The 22,880-nt window shown below is 45.3% G+C and overlaps 1 protein-coding gene across 4 annotated transcripts; it reads right to left on the bottom strand.

Annotated features, from left to right (window-relative positions):
• Nucleotides 1-350: 350 nt before the first annotated feature.
• On the bottom strand, nucleotides 351-22,655 carry PPP4R3B (protein phosphatase 4 regulatory subunit 3B). 4 transcript variants are annotated; one of them, XM_065739458.1, is made up of 16 exons: nucleotides 22,236-22,655; nucleotides 21,394-21,449; nucleotides 15,233-15,331; nucleotides 13,139-13,759; nucleotides 10,075-10,152; nucleotides 9,181-9,297; nucleotides 8,062-8,178; nucleotides 7,561-7,692; nucleotides 6,458-6,560; nucleotides 5,578-5,619; nucleotides 5,163-5,321; nucleotides 4,568-4,737; nucleotides 3,024-3,163; nucleotides 2,455-2,639; nucleotides 1,799-1,923; nucleotides 351-973 (listed from the first exon to the last, which is right to left on the bottom strand). In XM_065739458.1, exons 1-16 carry the CDS (start codon nucleotides 22,375-22,377, stop codon nucleotides 878-880), a joined length of 2,382 nt encoding a protein of 793 aa, XP_065595530.1. In that variant the 5' UTR covers nucleotides 22,378-22,655; the 3' UTR covers nucleotides 351-877. The 4 variants fall into 4 exon arrangements, with proteins under 4 accessions (XP_065595530.1, XP_065595528.1, XP_065595527.1 ...); XM_065739456.1 differs by having other exon boundaries at nucleotides 1,799-2,001; nucleotides 2,455-2,618; XM_065739455.1 differs by having other exon boundaries at nucleotides 1,799-2,001; nucleotides 22,236-22,653.
• Between the last annotated feature and the right edge of the window lie 225 nt (nucleotides 22,656-22,880).

The raw sequence follows: 22,880 nt of genomic DNA, 5'->3' as shown, positions 1-22,880 counted from the left end.
ACAGCTCTGCGTGGCCCCGGAGCTGTTCTGGAAGCAGTCAGTCCTTGGCTTGGTCATTACTGGATATCTAGTGGGGGGTAGGTGGGGATGGGGGGGGAGGGAACAACGACAACAAAAAAAACCCCAACCAACCGAGCAAAACCATCTATTCTGCATCCAGCTTCTGGTTTCTCCTCTTGGAAAATAGAAATTAAAACTGATTTCCAACTGTTTAAAAAAAAAAAAAAACAAACAAAAACTCAGCATGCACTAAAACTGCAGCATCCCTCCCTCCAACCACAAGAAGTTCAGTTTGCAATAACTGGTCCCAAGATCTAGATTGTTCTTATGCAAACACAGTTAGTTTTCCCTTCTTTTTTTTTTTTTTTTCTAATTTTATAATTTTTTTTCTTAAAGAGGCATTGCTAAAAGAACACAGCTGTGACAGCACCATTCCAAAATTAAGATGACTGGGTTTGAAATTGGAGCTCCATTTTTGTTTCCTAGTTCTGTTCAACACCGGGGAAACCCTGCAATATTTTGCTTTAGAAATCGTTCCCTTCCCCCCCACGCCCTCCCAACACCTGAGACGTTCCCTGCTGAGAAGCCATCATCCAGGTTCTGTGAATACTAACCCACTTTTTTTTTTTCTTTTTTTTTGACAGCCTGAATGGCAGCCTCCTTCCTTACTAGAAAGGCGTTCAGTTCCTTGGAAGCCTTGTGTTTACAGAACTAACCCTTTCTAGCTCACAGACCGAGTTTCTTTTGCTACTCCTTGTGTTATCTCATGTACTCGTGGGAGAAAGCTTTCTCAATCAGATTCTTTTTAGCTCTTAAAACAGTTGCAGCATTTGAAACCCCATAATAAAAGTTTTTTATTCCAAAGTTTTGGTTTCCTTTATGAACCCAGGCGAGATCTTTTTCTTGGAGATGTCTCTTCCTCTTCATCATCGTCTTCGTCGTCAGGATAATCCACCAGGCCGACAAGGCTGCCCTGCCAATTCCAAGAGAAACAACAAATCCCACATTGAAAAATTACGCAGGAAAGTGTCATTTTTAGTACATCCTCCCCCCCAAACTCTTGCTCAGGACACACGAGAACGCTGCAGAACACCAAGCCTTTCTCAGGATGGCACTCCAACCTACAGCTACTTGCTTTTAAAGCCCTCCATGAAGCTCAGGCAATTCTCAACAAGTTACACTGTCAGCTGGGCACCACGTGTCTCCCCAGCAATGCCCCTCTCATTCAGAGACCCATTTGTCTTTAGAATGCTTTTCAATCTCAAGGGCAAAAGAAAACGCTGCAATGTACACACACGTCTTCCTGGTAAGGCTTACAAGTGTGCAACGAGCGTTTCAGCACTCCTTCGTCCAACCTCTCCAGCACTCACAGGCTGACAATGTGAGCGATGCATGCACAAGACATACCAGGTGCATCAGCTAACTCCTGAATTCCATCTGCTTAAAAACACTTCAGCTCTTCACAGCGCAGCCCACTAACACAACTCAGGGGGAAAAATAACCAAGTGTAGGACACACAAAGCAGCAACTGGACTTAAAAAAGCTGAGTGAGAGCAGTGGAGTTACACAGAAGATGAGAGATGATGCAGCCCAGCGGATCAGCAGCAGGTTCCCATCCCCACTCCATACTTTACACCTCCCCCACACTTGCAGGCGTGTAACCAGGCAGGGCACAGACAAACACACACTTCAGTGAGGTGCTACCTAGAGACCAACGCCAGCCTGCTGCACTGCCACCTGAAGTACACAGCTGTGCTGCCCTACGTGAGGACAGCTGCTTTGCTATGAGTTCTCCCACCTTTGTGGCTGTCACTGCTGTGGTCAGAGTGGGGTTCTTGGAAGAGGAGCCGTTGGAGCTCGCTGGTGATGTCTGAGCTGCCACAGATTTGCTGTTTGCACCATTTGCACCATTGGCTGCGCTGGCTGAGTGGGAAAAAGTGAACTTGAATCCCCCAGCTGAAGTCCTTTTGGGAAGATTCTCTTTGTCTTCGCTCTCTTTAGCTGAGGGACAAAATTTTCATGCTCAAGTATTAGCTGTACACCACAAAGCACAACCCGCATCACTGCATCCTGAGGCGGCAGCAGCCTCCTTCTAACGTTCTGGTTTCAACGAGCAGTTTGCTCACTGACCTTGTGCAAAGCATGCTAGCTTTCCAAATAAGAACGGTCCAGCTTTGGCACAGATGGTGCTCACCCAGCACACACATAGATAAAGACATCTGAATGAATTTTGAATTTTGAATTTTGAATGCCAGTTAATCTAGGTGCGTGTCTGGAGCAACTGCACTCATTTTAATCCTAACCTGGCTTGCAGAGACACGCTGGCAGACTGTCCCTCGCTGTGGCACAGCTTTCCTCCTGCTTATGACTCAGACCCCAGGTTTGTGCACACACTGCTCTGCACATCAAGCACAGAGTGCACACGGTGACAATGAGACGAAACAGAGGAAATACCTTTTTTTGTTTCCATAAACTTTTCATAGCTGTCTGGAAAATCATCCTCTGGCTTAGACTTCTCCACTGGAGGTACAACAGCTTCACCTTCCTCCTCTTCATCTTCATTGAACCACATTTCTTCATCCTCCTCTAAGGCTCTTGCATCTCTGCGAAATCTATTGCTACGCAATATAGATGGAACACTGTAAGAGACACACGACACGTGGTTCAAGTTCTGCACGCTGTGCCAGGATCCAGCAGGATGAGAAATGGCTTCTGATGCCTTCAGGTGAACCACTGTTCCGCCACCAACACAAGTTCCAACAACACCCCAACTGGCAACAAGGCAGGCTGAGTCCTAACTTGGAATGAAACAGATTCTGCTTTTTAAGCTGAATGTTTTCCAACTAAAGTTTAAAGCACTGATGAACTAACTGTACCAACGATGCCAATGATGAAAGCCAGATTTACTCTTAATAGAAGCCCACAACTCCATCACAGCTTCCTGCTTTTTTCAGACATTCACGGCTGTAAGAAAGCACTGCATGACATCAGATAGAAGCCATAATACACAACACAGTTCTTACCTGTTCAGTTTCTGGTTTTGCCGGTCTTTCTCTTGCTCGTATTTTGTCTTCAGTCCCTTGAATGTCTGAACATATTCGATAGATTCAAGTGCATTATAAAAGTTTTCAACTATATGTGCAATAAGGGACTTAATATCTTCCTGTGTAAGAACAAAACGGTATTTAAGTCTGCGGAAGAAGTTCAGAAAGCTTCAGAACTGATCAGTTTTAGAAGTAACTGATGAACTGCCCTGAGTGAATTACAAAGTATGTGCCCAGCAGGGCTTGGGAGGGTGCAGGGGGAGTGTCCCCTTCTGCTCTGCCCTCATGAGACTCATCTGGAGCACTGCATCCAGTGACAGGACAAGAGGGAATGGCTTTAAACTAATAGAGGGGAGATTTAGGTTAGATGTTAGGAAGAAATCCTTAACTCAAAGAGCAGTGAGTCCCTGGCACCTTTCCCAGGGAGCTGTGGGTGCCCCAAGGCCAGGCTGGATGTGGCCCTGGGCAGCCTGAGCTGGTGGGGGGCAACCAGCCCATGGCAGCAGTAGGGCTGGGGGGGACTTTCAGGTCCCTTCCAACCTGGGCTATTCTGTGACCGTGATAATTGTAAAAAGCAAGTGTAAAAATCACTCAACGTTTTTCATACATTTCTCAGATCAATGGACAACACTGTGTATTTTACCAACCTCATCTGTTATACTTTAATTAAATCATGACATTCACTATCCCAGACTAGGCTTACCCGAGTTTAAAAAAGAATAAAATGTTTTGTTAGGCCCTGCTCTCCCCGTAAGTTTTACTTCTCTTGATAGCTCTGAACAGCTGCATCAGCACACATGGAACATCACATCTTTTGTTCAGATGCCCAACCCCAGGTCTGACTGTATCACGGAAGCCTTGACACTCAGACCACCAGGTCAGAAGGCACCTGAACACATTTTCCCCTTTTCTGGGAACGAGAGCAACTACAATATCCTATGTCAAAGAAGTGCCTTCATCTTCACAGTCCACAGACTCCTTTGAGAGGACTCCCACAGCAGCGTGCTCGCAGCACGTAGCTCAGGACCTGCTGCAAGTCCCTGTTAGGAAACAGGGAGTACTTGTACCCCAGCAGTACAAGTGGGTGCTCCTGCTCATCCTGCCTGTCCTGACCATATGCTGCTGGTGGAAGAGCTGCTGTTTCAAGGCTGATGCTGTTTCAGAAAGCACGATCTTAAAGGACGACAATCTTTCTAATTTACAGTCAGAGTGGTCTCACTCTCCTCACTTCCAAGTCTGCTCTCAAACAACTCAGCCACTTCAAAAGAATTCTGTCTCCAAACTGTCTACAAAGATGGTATAAATAAGGCTTCTACATGCACCTTCAGAGGATGACCAAGTAAAACAAGCATGAGGCAGCTTACTGCTTCTATCCTTAGTATCTATCCCTGGGATTTTTAATTAGTGATAGTGTATCAGTACTTAGTGCATCTCCTGTGAAATAGGTGCACTTTGCCTTCCTACCTGGGGTGACCGTGTGCATATGTATATACGAGAGGTGGAGAAGCTGCTTAGCTACGTACCACTCTGATGAACTCGAACAGTTCGATCACAGCAGAGTTGAGCAGATTGTATCTAGTTCCATTATCCAACAGAGCATTTATAACTGGCTCAAAGAGATTCCCCTTGGTGATATAACGGTTATAAAATTCATCTTTCAGGCCAATTATCCTCCTCATAAAGCGAAGAGCACCTATATGAAAAAAGAAATGAAAGTAACTACGTGTCCGTCCTCTAATCTGCCCCTCTTGCTGAGAACTGAGAAAACAAATCCTGAAGAAGTTAACTTGGTTTCCTGCTCCATCCTCTGACCTTCCTCTGTATCTGAATGCGGGCAGGCACAGTGCCACATTTAGGAAGTTACACAGGACAGACGTGATTTTCACTTCACACAAAACATCCCTACTGCCACTTTACCCCTTCCACCACAAGCTGCATTTATCTCCATTAACAGATATCTGCCACTTTTTTTTTTCCCCACTCTTACCAAACAGCTAGCCTGTAAAAACGGGAGATATTCCCAAAGTTTGGATTTAGATGCATCCTTTTACTTACAACAGACTCCACACAGTACAAAAAACACCCTGAGGAAGGAACCTGGGGCAGCTCCATACTCACACAAGGCCAGAAAAGTGTGTTTTGAATTCATCAAGACCAGCACTCTCCTTAGTAAATCTTTGTTCATAATGTAGTTCTTAATGTGATACGTATGGTGTTCCACACAGAAAGTGAGCAGCTCCAGGATTAAGGCGAGCAGCTGTGCTGTCTGATAGTTATCTACAAGAAAAATGTAGATGTTAACATACGCTGAAGAAGAGGATCTTTCAGTAAGCAAGAGACTGGAGAGGGCAGAAAATGAAAGAAAGAAAACACAGTTTCTCAGAAGCAGACGACAACGTTCTTCCAGCTTCTTGCTGTCTCAAAGGAAAGTGAGCACCTACATCTCCTTTAATAATAAACTAAGTACGTAAGCAACAATAACAACTTCTTCATACAGAACAAGGTTCAAAACTCAACGTCAATTAAAACTTACCAGGACAAACTGTATTACTCTTAGTGGACCCAACTACTGCATCTGATAAACAGAAAATAGAAGCAAATGTAAGAAAAGGTTTCCAAAGCACTGCAAATATTCAAAAGACAGGGGTAAGTACTTCTACCAGCTGTTCAGGCTTTTCATTTTATCAAAGCTCTCTCTGAGCCACAGGGAAACAATCCTGAGGACAGAACACACCTGAGCTGACATTTAATTCTATCTATGTTACAGAATTTCAAATGCAACAAGGTAAAACCATGTAACTTAACTCTTAGGAATATTATTCCTACACAGCTAATTCTGTTTTCTCCAAATGAATACTCCATATATTCTATTTACATTTTCATTTAAAATAATACTTGGTTTTATTCACTTAATCATGAGAAGATGGGTTTGATCAAATCAAGTGCTTCAATGCGTGTCTGCAGAACCTTTCATTCCTTCAAAAAGCACTTAAAAAACAATCAGACTCAGAGGCTGCCATGACACCAAATGTCCTTGCACCCCTTCAGGGCAGGGCAGTCTGGCTGGGTTGTAGTTGGACTCCATGATCTTTAAGGTCTTTTTCCAACCTGAGTGAGCCTATGATTATATGATTGTAAAGTGTTCAACTAATATGAGTGCTAATTATGTTATTAAGTGCCAATTCATTCACCATGACCAATTTAAGAGTGAAGCAAAAGGAGTTCCCAGTTGCACCTCTTGGCAGAGCTTTCTTTCAGCATTCCCACACTACTGCCCAATCCAGGTTCAGAGTAACTCTCCTGAGCTGACAGTAACTTCCACGGATGCCACAGCATTTCTGTATCTGCTTTTCTAAAAGCCTCCTGGGAAATACAGACACTGCTTTATGCTTTTTAACCAAAAGTAACGTTACCTTTCTCACATTTATCTTCTGATGTATTAGCCAGAAGGGGAGCAGTAAGAACGTGCATACAATGGTTGTAGAAGAAATTGAGAAATTCACTTTTTTCTGTTTTCTAAAACAAAGAAAACTTCATTAAATATCAGCAATTGCATGTATACTCTTAACTCGACAGTGGCAATGGAGGCATCCTACAGAGAAATGCACCCAGCCCCCTCTAGTCTGAGAGTCACCCCCTCTCAACGTGTATTTCTTTCTTTCCAGAAGGTGATTGGAGACACCAAACCAACTTAAATACCAATAGAAAAAGAAGAGCGTGGATGCAAACAGACACTGCAAAGAGGACGTACTGTAACTGCTTCACAGTTTGCTTAAACCACTCCTCAAGGCACACTTACATTTTACCCACACTTGCCTGTAACACATCACACCAAAATACCACCTGGCCTGTTTCCTTCCATCCTGTACAACGCAAGCCTACCAACACAGTGTGCCTTCTTAAGGACAATATGTACTAAGCCACAAATATATTCCAACTTTACAAAGACATTTTAAGAAAATCGGGAACAGCCACGCATTAAAACACAACTAATGTGCATTTGGGCCAAATACCAGATGGCTGCGTGACGTACAATCACCTGCTCTGGAGAAAGTTTGGATTCAGAATGGCAACAGCCAAAGGAAGAAACAAATTGCTTTAAAGCAAATTTCCACAAATCTCCCATTGTTACTCTGAGCTCTGCAAACACACGCACAGTTCGGCACCGCAGAAGAAGGTAAGAAAATACTGTCATGGTGACAGCAGCAGACGTGTGCTAACTGTGCCACCAGCATTAGGTAGCAGCTTGGCACAATGCAGGCCCAAATGGACTCTCTTCTCCACATATCTGTAGTTGAGCTACCAGGGGTCACGCTCAGACCAGGGTTAGCCCACTGAAGCCACATCCACATATCAGCAAGTCAAAGGAACCTCCAGTTCATGTTTCAGCTTGTTAAAACTGACACATTAAAAAATATCCCTTTTTTTTAATTCCCTAATAAGAACAACAATAGGAAGAGCAGCGTTTTCATGTTACTGAGATGTTAAGTGTCTTTACCCCTCTGCATTTTCTTACATTAGCTGTGGCCAACATATTCTCTGGATCTATCAAAGTGCGCAGGAGTCCCATCAGCTGAACAGCTCCCCCGAGCTCAGGATCCGTGTCACAGATCATCTGCTCGATGACCACATTGATGAGGAGGATGTCCTGAAAAACACAAAGCTAAAGCTGAGGCACAGCTCCAGGAGCCCAATGACTTTGTATTAGGGTGGTCTGGTTTTGTTTTTAGCTCCACTTACGAAGCAAAATGTGCAAATTAAAGAGCTGCACCTAAACACTGGAGCTTTAGTCATGCAAAACCCACCTCACCTAAAAATCCCCGTTAGGAAGAGTTACGAACACACGAGACACCGCCATGCTCAGAAATGTTTGATGTTTCTGCCATCTGTGTTTCTGGACTGACTGTATCCCAAGTTGCCAGGCAGGCTTTTGGTTTGTGAGGTTTTTTTTTTGTCTGTTTTGTTTTATAACCAACGTATTTAATGCACTAACAAACTTTAATACACATTTACTTACATCATCACTCTGTTGGGCCTCCTGCATTACAAATTCTCGGACCATGGATGGACTAAATTCTACCAGATAAGAAAATATATCTGTAGCAGCAGATCTCACTTGCAAATCATCCATTCCCTGGGAAAAACAAGACCACTTTATCAGGGATTTACAAGCTTTGAGAATGTTGTACTGCAAAAGTTTATACAAGAGATGCAGCAAAACAGTGACAGGAGAAAGAACAGTTACTTTTTCCCCCATCATTTCCCTCCTTGGAAAGATTGCAGGGATTTCTGTCAGTCTGATACCTTTAATTTAGGTAAGAACCTTTTATGGTGCTGCTCCCTGTGGCACGTAAGACACTGGCACTCTGTTATGCAGAGTTTAGCAGATCTGTAGGAAAGAACCTACTACACATTTTTGTACAAATTAATTTGTCTCTCACTCAGACAACAAGAATTAATCATTTTCCATACAGTAAATGTACAATTTCTAAAAATTAACAGGATGGGAAACCCTTGGACTGGCCCACACATGGAAAAGAACCATGAGATTACAAATCAACCCATCACTTAACATGTATATTACTTTTACGTTCTCGTAACAGTCCATGTCCTTTGATAACATCACAGGCTGTTACTCTAGAGCATTAAAAAGCAAACAGAACATAGTTTCTACCAACAGCAAGGATGCGTAAGTTGTAACATCAAGCAGCAACAGATGCTTCAACCAGAGGAGTGAAAAAGCATGCTTTCACAGCGCTGATTAAGATGGATTAATCTGCTTTATACCACTGAAAAGGCAGGATTAGGATAGGATAGGAACAGATAAGAGGTCAAGATTATCTAAAAATACTTCTTTGGTACTATTCCAACAACAGCATCAAGCTGCACCACGAAAAAGTACTTTCTGAGTTTCACACTTGCTGTCTAGAGGACTGAATGTACCACCAACTTCATCATGAAAAACAGCACTTGGAATAAAGTTGGGCCACTTGGACATCCTCCGGATTCTGAACATTACCTTCAGAAGAACAAAGCCATCCTATGAAACTTACAGAAGGGAGTGCTGAGATCTGAAAAGCTGCTTAAATGGCCGTGGTTTCCCCCCCTCTTATTAGAAACAGTTCTAAGTTCTCACCATCACAATTTCAAGAGCTGGAAGGATTCCCAGCTTTGCCAAAGTTTTGAAAAATGCATCTCTGTTCTGAGGTTGTAACGTCTGAGAAAAAGCACAGAACTCCTTGAAAAAGTTAACCTGTAACACAGGGAAAAAAGAGCATTTGATTCAGGAAACTCTACAAGTAGTAAACGGTGATGATTTGTACAGTTTGAGTACTGGCTGGTGTATGCCTGCCTGGGAAGGGCACTGCTTCTTTCCTCCAACATTCAACATCATCAGTCAGGCAACATTAAGGATAAAAGGAATGCAAAAGCAGTCAACAACAATATCTGTTAAGAGTCTGCAATTTAACTCAAAGAAGTACAGTCACCTTGTAGCCATTTTATCACATCTTGCTTTGTTCTTTAACAGAAGGCAAACCACTCAGATGTTCTCCTCTGATGAAATCATTCACTCTTGATTTTAGCAAGGCAATTTAAGCTGATAAACACTCAGAGAGAAACAATGTTTGTAAAACACTTACTAAGAGACTGTCGTTAACCCTCAGCCCCAGGGCTGAAACACTTTTTCGACTGAGCAAGATACAATGGAGAAAAACAGTAACTGTAACTGTAACTCCCCTGGATGCTGTCTGGTACTCGATGTCCATTCCAGCACAGGGCCTGGTGCCCCAGGGTGCAGCCTGGCTCACATACCATCACCAGGTGGAGAAGGCAAGGTGTACCTTCCAGCTTAGGACTTAGCACTGGCACTTTCTCAGCAGTAAAACAGTTACCACATTGGATTTTTACCTCACAAGAAATATTCTTCTAGTGGGTACAAAACCAAAGATGGTGCTGCATTAGAAATGGTTCTCCACAGGGTTACAAAATAGCTCGCTGGTGCCTGAAGATGGGAGCACTGCAGACTTACCAGCTCACAGCGTTTGTCATCATCTGTAGCTTCGTCTGTTAGTTGTGCAAAAACTTCGGACAAAAATTTTTCGTCTTCCTGCCGAGCACAAAAGGAAAACAACTTATACAATACAGCTCACACACAGAACCCTGACCTTTATGGCTGGCACCATGCAGTCAAACTTCAGCTTAGCTACTTGCTAACGTCTTAGGAAGGAAAAAACACGCGCTGGTAGACGTGGTCAACAAATATATATATTTTATCACTAGAAAGGGAAATGCAGGAGTGTGTACACAGGAAAACAACTCGTTTCTTGCCAGCTGTTCTGCTCACACCACCGCTTGATGCCCAAGGCACAGGACGCCAGGACAAGCCCCAGCTCTCAGCAGCTGGGCCCCCTGCCCTCTGTACGAGGATCTTCCCCACGGTCCTTCACATGGAGGAGCACTGGCATTCCTTCAAACCCAATCCTAAAGCCAACAGTAACATTATGCTGCAGCACTACTCCGACAAGCATCAAGCCAGCTCCACAAACCTTGCTTAGCACTGAGCAACCACAAACAGAAGCAGCAATTCCAATAAACACCTCACGCTGAATGATGTGGACAGCAGTTACTTCTATGCTTCTCTGCATGCTGCCACTAAAATCCATCTGTATACATCTTAAGCATGAAATTTCTAGTTACATGAAAGTTTGCCACAATAGATGTGAAAACGTTTCGATGTAGGGAAGAAAGTTCTTCACTACAAGCAATACCTGAATCAGCATCAGATAGAAAACAACCAGCACAGACTTACTGGTTTATTTTAAGCCTTGCTGGCTGTAACAGCTAAATTAAGCCTGTTAAAAAAATCGCATCACAACAAGATTGTGTAAAGCTGCTGCAGCTGTACTCCTGCCATCCTAGAGCACAGCACAGCTCCAGGTTCACTTTCTACACTTGCTCTACCTCCCACATGCCTGCCCAGCAGCACTGCATCACTGAGCCCTGCTGCAGCAGCACTACGTGTCACTGCTGTGAACTGCACTCCCCAGAGAACATCCACGTGCTATGGCACTAAGAGCTCTAATTTCTACACCAAACCCAGAGGAGCTTCAGGATTATGCCACACAAAGAAGCTGATTTACACCAGGGGAGGGGGAAAAGTCCTGCACCTCCCATCAGCACCAGCACACAATTTCACAGAACTATGATATCCAGAAACTTCTGTTTGTGGTTTTTGTCCTCATAAGTTCATAAGTTCATAAGTTCATAAGGTTGGAAAGGACCTATAAGATCATCTAGTCCAACCATCCTCCTATCACTATCTCTACCCAACTACTAAATTAAGTCCTTAAGCACCTCATCTAAACGCTTCTTGAACAGCGCTAGGGATGGTGCCTCAACCACCTCCCTAGGCAGGCCATTCCAGTGCCTGACCACTCTTTCAGAAAAGAAATGCTTCCTGAGGTCTAATCTAAATCTTCCCCGGCGCAACTTGTGGCCATTCCCTCTCGTCCTGTCATTACTTATCAGGGAGAAGAGGCCTACCCCCTCCTCACCACAACCCCCCTTCAGGAAGTGGGAGAGTGCTATAAGGTCTCCTCTGAGCCTCCTCTTCTCCAGACTAAACAATCCCAGCTCCCTCAGCCGCTCCTCATAAGACTTGTGCTCCAGGCCCCTCACCAGTTTTGTTGCCCTTCTCTGAACACGCTCCAGGGCCTCAATGTCCTTCTTGTAGTGAGGGGCCCAAAACTGAACACAGTACTCGAGGTGCGGCCGCACCAGAGCTGAGTACAGGGGGATGATCACCTCCCTGCTCCTGCTGGCTACACTATTTCTAATACAGGCCAGGATGCTGTTGGCCTTCTTAGCCACCTGTGCACACTGCCGGCTCATGTTGAGCCGAGCATCAACCAACACCCCCAGGTCCTTTTCCTCTCTACATTCTTCAAGCCATTCTGCCCCAAGCCTATAGCAAGTCCTCAAGGCAGCACAACCGATGGAGATATATCTACAAAGATGTATATCAACGTGCATGCCTCCACTGTGGCCCTAACACCAGATAAACCTGCTTGCCACCTACTCAACTCAACCACAGATGAGATGGCAGCAGAGAACTGCCAGGATCTCAGAGCTTCCTTTGAAGAGTACTACAAAGAGCCAGGGAGTGAGAGTTTCCTGCTAGGTACAATTAAATGGTCAGTGCAGTAAAACTGAAATGGAACAGGAGAAGTTACAAATGCAAAATAATAAAGTGGGAAAGATTTACTTAACCAAGTCACTCCTTTTGCAAGAGAGACATACTTTGCTTCTTACTGCCATTCAACTTGAGTAAAAAGAAGCCCCAAAGCTCATCCACATAACTGTCTTTTGTTGTTCCTTTCTGTTTGAGTAGTTCTAGTTTTTGGGCTGTCTTTTTTAGTCCTCTGCTGCAGCCTTTAGAAACATTCCTTATGGCAGTGTTGTTTCTCCAGTGCCTACTTCTTTCCACAGCTTTAATACTCTCTTTTTCAAAAGAAAACTGATGTGTTTGTCAAGTTCTGCTCCACATAAATGTGCCATTTTCCTAAGTTCCTGGACCAGAAACAGAACCAAACCGCTTTGGTTGCCACTAGTTTGCACAACAAAGCATGAGCTGAAAACACCCAAAACAGGTGCTTCTCACCTAATGCTCCTCCCACAGTCCAATTTGTCTGTGACAATCACCTGCTTTTAAACCTGTTTCTGACTGTGAAGCCTTGAGGACATTTTTCAGGGGCTTGGTATTGTAGCATTTTGGTTATTTATTATTACTGTGGGATAACAGCATGAAGAAAAAAAACAGCGAATTAACTAATTGCATATTGCAACACGAGCGTTAGAAATCAGCACAATAAATTATTTACAACATATTAAAAGCCTGTAAATATATTCACTCATCTGAAGTCTAACATTTCTAAAAATCAAAAATAAAATTAACGTATCAGAAATTAGGGGAAAGCATTCAGAAGAGTGTGCACAATTCCCTCCCACAGTGTTAAAGAACCATAATCAGTTTCAAAACTGCAACTATATCCATCTACACATCAAGACTCTGTATTGTACTTAAAATCACTTACCTGCAACATACTGACAATCTCAACTTTGTTGAAGAAAATAAAGGAAGTAAGGGTAGAAAGAAAATTCTCTTCAAAAACAGATGGTGTTGGCAAGATGATGTCCTGAATATACTGTACCCTGTAAGTCTGATGGATTTTTTGCCTGAGTTCAGAGTCTGTGATAGGAATAACCTCCTTAAATTTTGCTGTTTTGGTCAAGAACTCCCTGTGTCGTTTTGGCTGAGCCAAAGAAGGGTCATACTCAAGGCATCCAACAACATCCATAATACACTCATCAGAAAACATCACCTCAAACAGAGTTGCTTTATTGAGGAACAAAATTCCTCTAATAATTTCATACAAATGATGCAAGCCTTCGGTGTTCTCTAAATTCTCGCAGACCTGGAAAAGCTGCAATAGTTTTTTAATATAGCCTTCATTCTCCAAGGCCAGCGCCAGCTTTTCTCTACGGATGGGTGAGGAGAGAACAGAGGTAACTAGGTCAGCAATCTCTTCAAGTTTGTTGAGTTCACAAGAAGGAAGGTCGATCAAAGGACTCGTCTCGGGCATTTCTTCTATGTGCTCCTCTTCAGACTCAATAAGGTCCTGCGTGACTTCCACTGAAGGATCCTTACCCTGAACCTAGAAACAGTGCACAAGGTAACTGTCTTATCCCAGTACATACGTAAGAGGAATCAAGTAGATAACATGTCCATAAAGCCCTTCACACCTTCAGTTGCCTAGAAAGCTTCTAGCCACAAAGAGAAATAGTTAAGTTTGCTGTCTGTGAATTCAACAGAAGTCATTACCATTATCTCCAGTACACATTTGTCAAAAATCAAACAAACAAAACCTAACCACATCGATGCAATAAAGAAATCTGAAGCACCTTGAAGGTAAACACAAAATATAGAAAATAAAGAAGGGTGTAACACCACCTTCTTTCAGTATTTCAAACACAAGGGAAGACTCGGGTATAAAGTCATGGGAAGAGCCCACAGGCTAACACGACACGAACCGTAACAAAAAGACCAGCAACAAAGGCATGAATGGATGCCCAAACTGAACAGAGAAACACGGATGCAACTGACTCCTGCCCAACAGCCCTTTGGTTCTGTAGTGCATGCTTCTCTCCTCCCCCCAGCCTACTCATACATCCTTTAGTTTTTATTTCCTCTACTGGCCCTAAGATTCATAAACTGTATCAGGCCCCTCCCACAAAAGATCATCTTCCAAAGAGGAGTCTCCAAGTGCTAAGAGTTTTGAAATCCAGAGAAAGAACTGAGGCTAATGGTTGGCAGTGTCTGACCACACACAGACCGCCTTCGCAGACTGCTCATCAGATCAGCCCCACACGGGACTAGCTGCAAACCTACGGACTACGTATCAGACGTACCTGCAGCTACTAGCATCAGTTCCTTTCAGTATTCCAGAACTGACTGAGAAGGTTTAAACTTAGCATGTGTTGGGGTATAAGAAAGCATCTTAGCTGCCTAGTTTGTCCAAAGGAAACTGCTCAGAAATCTGAATTCTGTATTTCTTTAGATACAGCCTTATGCTTCCAAAATCTGAGGCAATGTGGATCAATTCTGATACAAAAGTCTGGGTTTCTTCTGTGCAGTACACACAGGTGTAACCCCACTGACCTGTTATTAGCAGAACTGTGTAAGATCTGAACCCTGTTCCCTAATATAACAGTGCAGACTGAAATAGCCCTAAGATGTAGTTCTTGATGAAAAAATGACTGACATTTTGAGCTCAGACAGCAGAGCCAGCAGTGCCTCTCACTGAGGGAGATCTAGTCCCACACGTACTACATCAGATTACAATCAGCTAGCTCCCTGCTGGACAGTTAAAGTTTGGCACTCCAGGTCTTCCAGTTTTTAAGTTAACAAAAAGTCAAAACCTGGGCTTCCCTCATTGGTTTTAAAAGCAGGAAAGCCAACTGTGAAAAACACAACGTTAATTCCCAATAGTGGCAACTTAAAAACCACAGAACTAAATGACAAAGTCATGCTTATTTCACAAAGAGGTTTTAAAAGTATAACACAAATACATGAAATCGAAGAAGACACTGAAACATCTGCAAGAAACAACATGAAAATGAAAGCATACCTGGCAGATTTTTTCCCAGATTTCATCGCAGCCAGCTTTTTCTTGAAAACTCAGTGCTAAGTCATAGTTTTCTGCTTCTGACCAAACAATCAAGGTGTCCTGTTTAAGTCAAGAAAAATAACCAAGCACGTTCATTTCTCAGGTAGTTCAGATATGCACCAGTTACTTATCAGTGTTCTGTTGAATCACATCTAAAGAATAAGTAATAATTAATGTTTTGTTTGTCAAAAGAATAACTTAAGTCACTGAAATATTAAGTTATCTGCCCTGCTCTAAGGGACATCACCTTTCTTTTTTGCTTTATGAACGTTACCTCGTATGCATCTTTTCATACTGAACGCATTTATAATGGCAATTTTCTGCAACATACCTTCCAAACTAGAACTAAGCACATGAATGCACACAGAACAGAAAATAAAGTAAATTTGTAATGTAAAAACAAAAAATCTTAAACACCTGATGTATCAGAGGAAAGCAATGGGGAACTGGGAAGAGAGCTCCCAGTGACCCTCCCTCATATCCTTACTCCAGAGGGCTCTCAACCCCGGCCCATCCCACGTCAAAGGGAAGGAGCCTTCTGAAGGTCTCATACCCAAGAAGGGATAACTGCTTCCCCAGGAGAACCCTGCTGCTCCTGCACCTCCTGTCCGAGTCAGCGTTCCTTAATCCTTCCAGACCCAAGCCAGGTTAGCTCAGATGCTGCCAGCAGACCCAGCAGCACCAGAAGACAGTGCAGGGAGCAGGGCACCAACCTGCAGCTGCACGGGGGAACTCTCCTCCCACTCAGCCTGCCAAAAACCTGCCAGCTGCTGCAGCACCACACGCCAGCAGTTCTCCAGCGAGGCCGAACGTGGCAGTGTGCTCTCACCTTTGCTCCTCAAGCATACTATTGCTTTTCTTATGGCAACCTTGTTAATGAAGGCCTACTACTAAGCCAGCTTCTATCCTCCCATTCCTTTCCAAAGGAAAACCACAAGCCACATTAAACAACAGCAATAGCACGAGCTCAACTTTCTTCCCCTCAATTCCCACTTTTCCTTGAAGAGAGAAGTGTTATCTAGCAAAGCACTGAGCTCACTGCACTGCTCCCAAGAGCTGCTTGTTGCCACGGAGCCTCACAGGACACTTGCTCTTCTCTCCTACAGTCTCCCTGCTTTGGGGCTGAATCATGTGTGCAAACAGCACAGCCTCCTATGGCTAGCACAACTTTGCTCACAGCTGTTGAGTCTCATCTCTGGCTCACGGGCAGCTCAATTCATGTTTACAGTGAGCGTGACATTTCAGAGAGAGCAGGGAACCAGGCTTCCAGGAAGAATAACTGCTGGAAATGGTAGAAACTGAAAACCCAGAGGGCTCCCAGACCCAGTCCCAACTGAGCTGCCACAGAACCCAAAGATGGTAACAGCAGAACGAGGTCTCTCAAGTGGTCATGCAGTGTTACCAAAAGCACTTGTTATGTGCAGGAAATAAAAACAGAACATGGAGGTTTTCATCCCAAATTGATGATTGAGGTACTCAATCTATTTGAAAGCTATTTGAAAAAGCTCAGAATTGCTTCCATTCAAGTGCACGTGTGCTGAGGGATGCCTGTTACCACTCAGAGACACTTCACAACATAAAATCAGTCAGTAGTCCAAAACAGAGTGCACAAATGATTTAAACGATGCTGCAAACTAGCAGCATCAACTTGTCTTTCTTACAGTACCCTCCTTAAAAACATCTGTCTTTCACAGGCTAACTCAATTAAACTGAATTCTTAAGTACAATTTTATGGGAATTGCAGAAATCAAAATGAGATACGTAGATGTGAAAACGTTCTGTTCAATTACTGATGCCCCAATGCTCACAGAACAATGCTGCTCCACAGAAGTTTAACCCCAGAGATAACGAACACAGGGCCCTGCTCAAACAATACCAGATCCATGGCAGTGACTTCAGTGGCTGTACATGCCCACAGAAATCACCCTTAACCATTTGCTGAGAATTCTGAGACTCAACAGTGCTCGTTACGGTCTCCAATGCTCACACAAGTTATGTAAGTTTCTCCAAAAATATTTCCAAAGGACTTTGAAACATAAACTGTCTTAAGCATTCCAACAAGCACAGTGAGGAACTGTGTGGAGCAACCAGGATCCTTCCTGCTCCCTTTAAATTCTCCCACTCATGGTTTATAAGCAAGATGCTGCTTGCTGTCTTCTTCATTAAGACAGTTTCACCAAAAAATAACTGTCCTACGCCAGTACAGGATTTACACTTTCTGCATGACCTAAGAGCACTCAGGATCACAGACTGACACACCCCAGGCCTGGCTTCTTCACACCAACACAACACTGGGGCACTAAGATCAGCAACAGCAATCTTCCTGAATTCACTCAAACATTACAATGTGAGACAACACACAGTAGAAGAAAAAAAAAAAGAAGATTAATACAGACCAACCATCTGAGCTGTAAGAGAGCAGCTCAGTCCCTCCTCACTGCCAGAGCAAGACCACACAATGCCTGCTACTCCTTCTCTGTGTCTCCATGCCAGACCCATGTTCTCCTCTGATGCCAGCAGAGAGGGGGAAAGAGACATGTAGCTTGGAGAGCAGAAGGAGATGTTTGCTGGAATCAGCTCCTACAGCTGACCTGCCACAAAGCTGCATGGCTGCACATGCTAAATGCTCAGGCTGCCTTCAGTCTGTTGTGGTTTAAGCCAGCAGCAGATCAGCACTATGTGGCTGTTCACTCTCTCCTTCCCCTTCCAGTGGAACTGGGGGGGGGGGAATCCCAAGAAACACCAAAACAGAGGTTGAGATAAAACCTGTTCACTAAGACAGAAAAGGAAGAAAGAAATAGCAGTAATGATAATTATATACAGAAGAATTGATAACACAATTTGTTCACCACCCACAGACTGATGCCCAGCCAGCAGCTGCAGAGCCCCCTCAGCCAACACCTCCACCTTCACAGCCTTCCTTGTACTACCATACCGTGTGGAGTATCTGCCAGCTGTGCTAGTTGTGTCCCTCCTGGGTCACTGTGCCATCCCAGCCCCAAAATGGCAGGACAGTATCATAGAATCATAGGGGTTGGAAGGGACCTCAAGAGACTGAGTCCAACCCCCCTGCCAAAGCAGTTCCCTACACCAGGTCGCACAGGTAGGCGTCCAGGTGGGTCTTGAACATCTCCAGAGAAGGAGACCCCACACCCCCCTGGGCAGCCTGTGCCAGTGCTCCTCACCCTCACCGTAAAGAAGTTCTTGTGCAAAGTTCTTACAGCACGAGAAGCTGAAACACCCTTGGCTGGCTCTGCACAGCACTGCTCACCAACAACTCCAACACTGGTGTGTCATCAACACTGCTTTTCTCGTGAAGGCACAACACAGCGTCGCACCAGACGCTATGAAGAAAACCAACCCTGTCCCAGATGAAACACGTGCAGCATTACACCACTGCAAGCACATTAAATCTCAGCCTCAAGCAACTCTGCTGACTTGGCCTGAAGCAAATTGCTCTGCTGCCACTTGAACAACAGCAAGCATGCTTCAAGAGCATTCCTCACCTCGGATCTGGAAACAGTAACGCTCCTTTTGGGGCACTCTACCATCAGAAGGTGCTGTGCACAGTGAGTTTCTGCAGCAGCTTCAAAGACATAGCCAGGCAGCTGAAAATGACCACCCTCAGAGCTGCAGTGCAGAAACTAAGCAGGCAGTGCCATCTGATTTCACTGCAGCACTCGTCTGCCAGTCATACCAGGGAACAGTAACCTCAAACAGAGGGTGGAACAACAGAGGGGTGCAGTAACAACTTCTGAAACTGCTCCTGCCAGAGCCTCCAGAGCACACCTGACCCTGCCCTTTGGCAACCAGCCTGTGCTCAGTAGGGGCACGCTGCCCTCAGAGCCCAGGCCCAAAAGTGCAGAGACCTCAAGCTACAAGGGTGTCTCCTGCTGTCTGCAGACATGGAATCAAGAGACTGTTTCAGGCTGTATGCTGAGCAGTCTGGCACCTGTGTCCAGGTCCTGCTACTCATGAGGAGAGGCCATGACTATTGCACGCTAAGACTGTGACAGAGCATAGTTCTGCACAAAGCCAGGCAGCACAAGCATGATGCAAGAAGGCAGTTTTGTTTACAATTAATCAATAGTTCTAGTACTACTTCACACAAATCAGGAATCACACACTGATGCACAGTAATTAAATATCAGCATGTGTTTTTTTTTTTTTTTTTTTTCCACCTACAGAATGATGTTATGCAAATCACAACTTGAGCAACAGCTACTCTGTAAGTGGATTCAAGTCACCCACAATGCAGAGGCCGGGCAGGCCTCCTTTCTGTCAAGCTGCACCATCTTGTAGCTTCCCCCAGACCCAAAGAGATTGTCACCTTAATGAAATCTACAGCTGAACCCTGATACCACCTGAAGTGCCTGGCCTGGACAGATGGGCACAGCCTCCAAGCCCTCAGGCTGCCTGCACAGCAGACCTGAGCCAGGGGTGCTAAGGAAAGACCACCCATGTTCTCAGCTGGGCAGCCAGAATATTCTGCCTGATTCTTGCCTCCGTTTTAACAACATCTGCTGAGACACGCACCTGTACCACAATCCGAGCTGTGACTGAAACACAGGCCAGCCAGGAGTTTAGCTCTCTACAACAGGCACATAAAAATTGAAGACAAAGCACGAGTCACATAAAAGCAGCATGAGTTCAGAAACGAGGCAAATCTCAACTTGCCTCTGGAAAGCTCCCGTCATCATTCCTTTTACAATAATAAAACAAGGCAGACTATCCCAAAAGAGTGAGAACTGAAGCAAACATTCAGCCACAAGGACAAAGAAGCACTAGGACTGACAGTAAGAGCCAACCCAAACAAACTTCAGCCTAAGATAAGGTTTTTAGAACTACAGCCTACAAACTTTTCCACAACAACAACAAGCCAACCACCTAATTAAGCCCCTTGAGACTTCTCTAAGTTAAGAAAATTTTGAAATAAGCAGCTGGCTGAGGATTTCAGAGGACAGGTTGCAAAAGGAAGCAATTCAAGCTTTGCAGCAACGCAGCCTGCACTGGAGTTTTTGTAGGCATTAGCTTCCTGCACCAAACGGGAAGCAGCTCAAGGCCTTTGACTTGCAGAACCCTGTGCAACTCCCACGAACATCTGCTGCCCGCCCAAGAGAAGCCAGCAGGCATCACCTGACTGAACACACCAGTAGCTCACCAGAGAAAAATGGAAAGCAAAGAAAATAGCTTTCTGAAAAGCGGGTCCAAGTCTGACTGTGGCCAATCTGTTCCAGAGGTGCACGAAGGCCCAACTCCTCAACTCCTTGTAATGTAACTTGGCACCTCTCTTTTGAAAAAATCCAAAGCAAAACACTTCATCAGGCTCAGTGATTTAGGAAGAAAGTCAAATTGTTTTCTGGAGCTGAAATGCATCTGAGTACCATAACGATGACTGAACAAAACTCACTGGAGAACAGACACAGGCAGGAAAAAAAAAAAACAACACACTGCTAAACCATGAGAACAATGTAGGCAGAGACACGGAAACAGAATGCAGAAAAAATTGATTCTATGAAAAAGCAATAAAAGCAATAAAAGCAAGAGACTTGGTAGACTAAATGTATAGTGAGGACCTATTAATGTAGCTCCCAACTGTTTTGCTCCTTCGTTTTGCCCAACTACTGGCAGCTCACTGAGGAGAGCAGGGGTTTCAAGGCTTAAAACAAGAACTAAACAGCAACTACAACAACTCCCACTAATTCCCTTGTGTTACTGTCAAAGAAAGAACTGTGGAAATAAACACAGCAGAAATCACAAGGTGGTTGAAATGCTGCCTTCCTCATGTGTCAGTAATTTCATGTGTACAACCCCTGTCTCCCACCATGGGCCGTTGTTTCTAATTAGTTTTCCTATAACGAGCGTAGCATTTACCCAAAGTGCACACTTCCTCCTCAAAGCCTTCATCCCAAAAGGGTGTTTTAGGAGACCAATATTTACACTCCTAGAACACAAAGCCAGACAGAACCTGCAGGCTACTAACTAAGCTTTTCACCTCTAAAAAAGCACCACTTCCAACTGCACATCACATTGCTCTTTTCTTCCTAGAAGACAGTCAGTTTGAGCACAAAACAACTGAGCATCAGTAACGAGAGAGGAAGAAGCCTCGTAATGATACTTGCCTGCTGTTTTTGATATGCGGTGTTTGGATTTATCTTCGATTCGAGCAGTAGTGAACCTGAAAAAGTTATGAAGACATTGAATTTAACAAAGCAAATGTTTCCGTGGATCTTATACCAGCATACGCTCAGCCTCAACCACACCTTCCAGGAAGTCCTGCAGAACAATCTTCTTTAAGCATATTCCCTAACAATTGAGCCAGATAAAACAAAGTTTAACACCTATGGTAAAATTCAAAATCAAAATTCTCTGTGCTGCATTTTCACCAAGAACCCAATGTGACAATTAACTGCTTGAGGGGCCCTGCCATGAACACCTACAAATCCACAGCAGGTAACACACCACACAGAATGAAAACATGTTTGCCCACGCAAGCCACGTGGGCCATCTCCGTTTATTTCCTCCAACTGCCCTTCAGAACTGAATCAGCCAGATAAACCCAATACCTGACTGTGTACGCGAGTGCTGTACGTATCCTGGCAACAGCAATCCGTGCCGCTCCGAGGTGCTTTATTCAGCCGGCACCTGTTGGCTGCACGGAGCTGCGGTGCGACAACACGCGACATAACCTGAGCGCTTCGGGATACCGCCAGCGAATCGCTGGGGTGAAAAAAAACCCTTCTAGAGCACCGACGGCACTCGAGAAGCGAGGAGAAGCCTGCGCCGGAGCCCAACAAGATGTCGTCACACGCACCAGCCCCACGTCCCCCCAGCCAGGGGCAGGGCGAGCGCTGGAGGGGCACTGCCCGCGGAAGGCGTGCAGGCCGCAGGGGAAGGGGCAGCGCCCGGCGGGGGAGGCCCGGAGGAGGCCTAGGCCTCCGCGCGGCCCCGGCCACGCTCTCACCGTCCGACTCGGCGCGAACCAGCAGCGACATCCCCTTGAGGCGCTCCACGTAGGTGGACGAGACGTGCCCGGTGCCCCTGTCGTCCCATTGCCGATCCTCGTTGAGGGTATAGACCTTCACCCGCCGGCGGGTGTCCGACATGGCGTGACCCCGGGCTCGGGCCCGCACCGCCTCCGGGGGGTTGAGGGGGGGGGGGGCGGGCGGGCGGGCGATGGAGCGAGAGCGGGAATGGAAGCGGGGCCGCTCAGGAGCAGCGCGGGGCCTTTAACGCGCCGCTTTCCATGGCTCCCCGCCCGCCGAGAGGGCGACGCCGCGCCCCGGCTCTGCGCCTGCCCTGGCGCCGCTCCGCCGCCTCAGCAGCTACCGCAGCGCCGCCGCCATCTTGTAACCCGACTCTCGCCGCCTTTCTCTTCCTCCCAGCCCGTCCACGGGCTCCCCTCGCAGGGGCTACGGCGGCCGGCAGCTGCCTGAGCGCCGCAGCCGGGACGGCGGCAGCGGGCGGGGCGGGGCTGGGATTGCGTTACAATTACGCATCAGCAGGTTGGTAACTGCGTAGAAAAAAAATCCATGTCGTGTTATCTCAGCAGTTTCACAAGCCATGAAGAAGAGCACATTCCCTGCTACAACCGGGAGAGTATTTCCGC

Source organism: Cyrtonyx montezumae, unplaced genomic scaffold (assembly GCF_038088225.1).
Source record: "Cyrtonyx montezumae isolate F1298 unplaced genomic scaffold, pur_monq_1.0 scaffold_24, whole genome shotgun sequence".
NCBI classification, from domain to species: Eukaryota; Metazoa; Chordata; class Aves; order Galliformes; family Odontophoridae; genus Cyrtonyx; species Cyrtonyx montezumae.
The sequence above is the reverse complement of the archived record's forward strand: the minus strand, read 5'-3'. Positions and strand labels throughout refer to the sequence as shown.

Excerpts from the sequence above, each read along its gene's own strand:
- PPP4R3B (XM_065739455.1), bottom strand. The coding sequence starts at position 22,377 with ATGTCGGACACCCGCCGGCGGGTGAAGGTCTATACCCTCAACGAGGAT. Across the intron at positions 8,179-9,180 it reads CAGCTCTTGAAATTGTGATG|GGAATGGATGATTTGCAAGT; the intron begins GTGAGAACTTAG and ends TGTTTTTCCCAG. Across the intron at positions 2,640-3,023 it reads CAAAACCAGAAACTGAACAG|TGTTCCATCTATATTGCGTA; the intron begins GTAAGAACTGTG and ends TGTCTCTTACAG.